This window comes from Paroedura picta, chromosome 1, assembly GCF_049243985.1.
Source record: "Paroedura picta isolate Pp20150507F chromosome 1, Ppicta_v3.0, whole genome shotgun sequence".
Taxonomy (NCBI): Eukaryota; Metazoa; Chordata; class Lepidosauria; order Squamata; family Gekkonidae; genus Paroedura; species Paroedura picta.
The window spans coordinates 130,023,282-130,026,098 of record NC_135369.1 but is presented as its reverse complement, the minus strand read 5'-3'; the positions used below and the strand labels follow the sequence as shown (position 1 = coordinate 130,026,098).

Genomic DNA, 2,817 nt, shown 5'->3' with positions numbered 1-2,817 from the left:
ACAACACGGCTTCCCCAATTAATAACAAAACTACAAATAGAACGATTAATTTTAGCTTTTGCCCTATTAATGATCGCTGCCTTCTTCATGGAACTCCAGACGCGCCGGCTCAAAAGTTCTGACCATAGCAAAACCGTCTGGGGCATACGTTGCTGCAAAACCTTCAGATCTTCCACCATGATGTTAATCAATTGGCGACCAGGAATCTTTGGTATGTCGTTTTCACCCAGCTGAACAATCATTACACTCGGCATCCCCCAACGATAGATAGCTTGGGATGCAACGTCCAGCAGGTATCTCCATCTCAGGCCCCGATGACCACACCATGTAATGCGAAGGTGGTGATCCAAACCAAGATGACAGCCCCAACCAGAATTGACTGCATACCGGCTGGCCCAATAGATGATGCTGTGCCCCAGTACCAACACTGTCCAAATCGAAGGGCATATCCCTGGAACAATGAATAGATTAGTGAACCATATCTGGGCGCAGGTACCCTTTATAGGCTGCTGAGCGCCACCGCCCAAGTTTCATGATCTGTTTTGTGGAAGCCCCATCTTGCAAAGCCTGCGTAGCGGCCCCAATCCTAAAAGAATGTGAACCAAATTGTCCAGCAGGCAATCCTAGCTCATTCAGACAAAGCCTGAGAACTGCCATAAACTGAAATCGGGAAAAGTACGACCCATCCCGATGTATCAATAACGGCCCAACAATATCTGGGCGAACTTTCAAAAACTTAGATACCCATCGTACCGGAAAAACAGGTAAGTCGTGCTTTCGGATGTGAACTGAAATACCCTTGCCCAATTGATCTGTTTTCGATTTCTGGAGCCAAATCAACAGACCATCCCCATGAAGTGTTACATCATGTAAGGCAACTGTAGCTGCCCCTGCCCTAGTACGAGCTGGGGACAGCAGCTCCCCACTTCGAAATGCTCCGTAAAAGGCCAACGTGAAGGCCGCCCCTGTAAGGTAGACCTCATACTTATTTAAACAGATGTGGTGCAACTTCTGCAGCAACCTCTGTAAAATATTCTTTGTAATCGGGCGCCTAGCATCTGGGATCCCAGGGGCTTGACGTCTCCAACCGTTAATGGCCCTTCTTGCCAAAAACGATGATCCCGGATCCCAACCCTTAAACAGTTTGCTATAGAAAGAGAGTCCCGCTAATTGGACTCTAATAGTTCTATGTGATGCCCCACGCTCCCACAGATGTGCCATGTAGCCCAACAATAAACTTTCCTTCATAGGCCAGTCCCCCCGGCAGCCTAGTGTTCTGCAAAATAGAAGGAAGTTTTTGGCAGCTCCCAAGTACGATCGACGTGTAGATGGTGCCACAGAGCCTAGCACGGCCTGTAAAATCATTCTCGGCCAAGTGCCCACAGCTCCTCTGGAAAGACGTCTGGGGCTGCGTTCGCACCCGGGGCCAACTGACGGAACCTCTAGTCCTGCAAACGAGAGAGGGCGTCGGCTATTTCGTTGTGGACTCCGGATACGTGGCTGGCCACAAACGTAACGTTAAACCTCAAACAAGTCAAGACAAGTCTGCGGAGCAACCTCATAACTCGCATTGACTTTGAACTTTGTCTGTTCACTATATGAACCACAGCCTGATTGTCACACCAGAACTTTACCCGTTTGTTAGCAAACAATGAACCCCACAACTCCACGGCAACCAAAATTGGGAAAGTTTCTAAAAAGGTAAGGTCCCTACGCACTGCTGCATCCCAGCAATCAGGCCAACGTCTTGAACACCATCGGTTTTCATAAAATACCCCGAATCCTAGGCTCCCCGCAGCATCCGAGTAAATTTGTAAACTATCCTTAACTGATAAAGGAGATTGCCATATGGCAACCCCATTGAACGTTTCCAAAAATTCCCTCCAAACTGTCAAATCTTCTTTTATGTGACGGGTCACCCTTATGTGGTGATGCGCTTGCTTCACTCCAGCAGTGGAATGCGCTAATCGCGCACAAAATGCCCTGCCTGGTGTTATCACCTTACATGCAAAGTTGAGATGTCCAACCAAGCTTTGCATTTCCTTAAGGGTACATTTCTTCCTCCCACACATTTCTCCCAACAGCCTTCTTACTTTTATTATTTTATCCTGGGGAAGCCTGGAGGTACCTTCAATGGAATCAAGTTCGATCCCCAAATATGAAAGGCAAGCTACCGGTCCCTCTGTTTTTTCAGCCGCCAATGGAACACCAAGCTCTGCCGCCAAGTCCTGAAACGTGGCTAGCTGCTGTGCACATGCCATTGAACCTCGGGGCCCCACAAAAAGAAAGTCATCCAAATAATGAGTGACCTCATCAAACTGCCCCTTAGCCTTTACCGCTCATTCTAAGAATGTGCTGAACGACTCGAAGGCTGCGCAAGCCACAGCACAGCCCATTGGCATTGCCTTATCCACGTACCAGCTACCTTGGAATTGCATACCTAATAGGTTAAAATCTGTCGGGTGCACTGGTAACAGCCGAAATGCCGATTGAATATCGCATTTGGCAATTAACGCACCAGGCCCGTTGGCCTTAACCAGAGCTACTGCCTGATCAAAAGGCGCATATCGCACAGAACATAATTCGTGTGGTATTCCATCATTAACTGAAGACCCCCGTGGATAAGACAAATGGTGGATAAGTCTAAACTCCCCTGCTGCCTTCTTAGGCACAACCCCCAACGGAGATACCCGTAAATGAGGGATCGGTGGGGCATCAAATGGACCTGCAATACGCCCTTCCCTGCACTCTTTCTCAAGCTTTTTAGCTACCACCTCAGGCATTGTCTTAGCTGATTTTAAGTTTTCAGACCACGAA

At 48.2% G+C, this 2,817-nt stretch overlaps 1 protein-coding gene across 1 annotated transcript; it reads right to left on the bottom strand.

Annotated features, from left to right (window-relative positions):
- Nucleotides 1–468: 468 nt before the first annotated feature.
- Nucleotides 469–1,365, bottom strand: LOC143824943 (integrase/recombinase xerD homolog). The gene has a single exon (XM_077312831.1). It carries the CDS (start codon nt 1,363–1,365, stop codon nt 469–471), a length of 897 nt encoding a protein of 298 aa, XP_077168946.1.
- Between the last annotated feature and the right edge of the window lie 1,452 nt (nt 1,366–2,817).

Bases quoted from the DNA above. Each gene is read 5' to 3' on its own strand.
- LOC143824943 (XM_077312831.1), bottom strand. From the start codon at position 1,365: ATGATTTTACAGGCCGTGCTAGGCTCTGTGGCACCATCTACACGTCGA.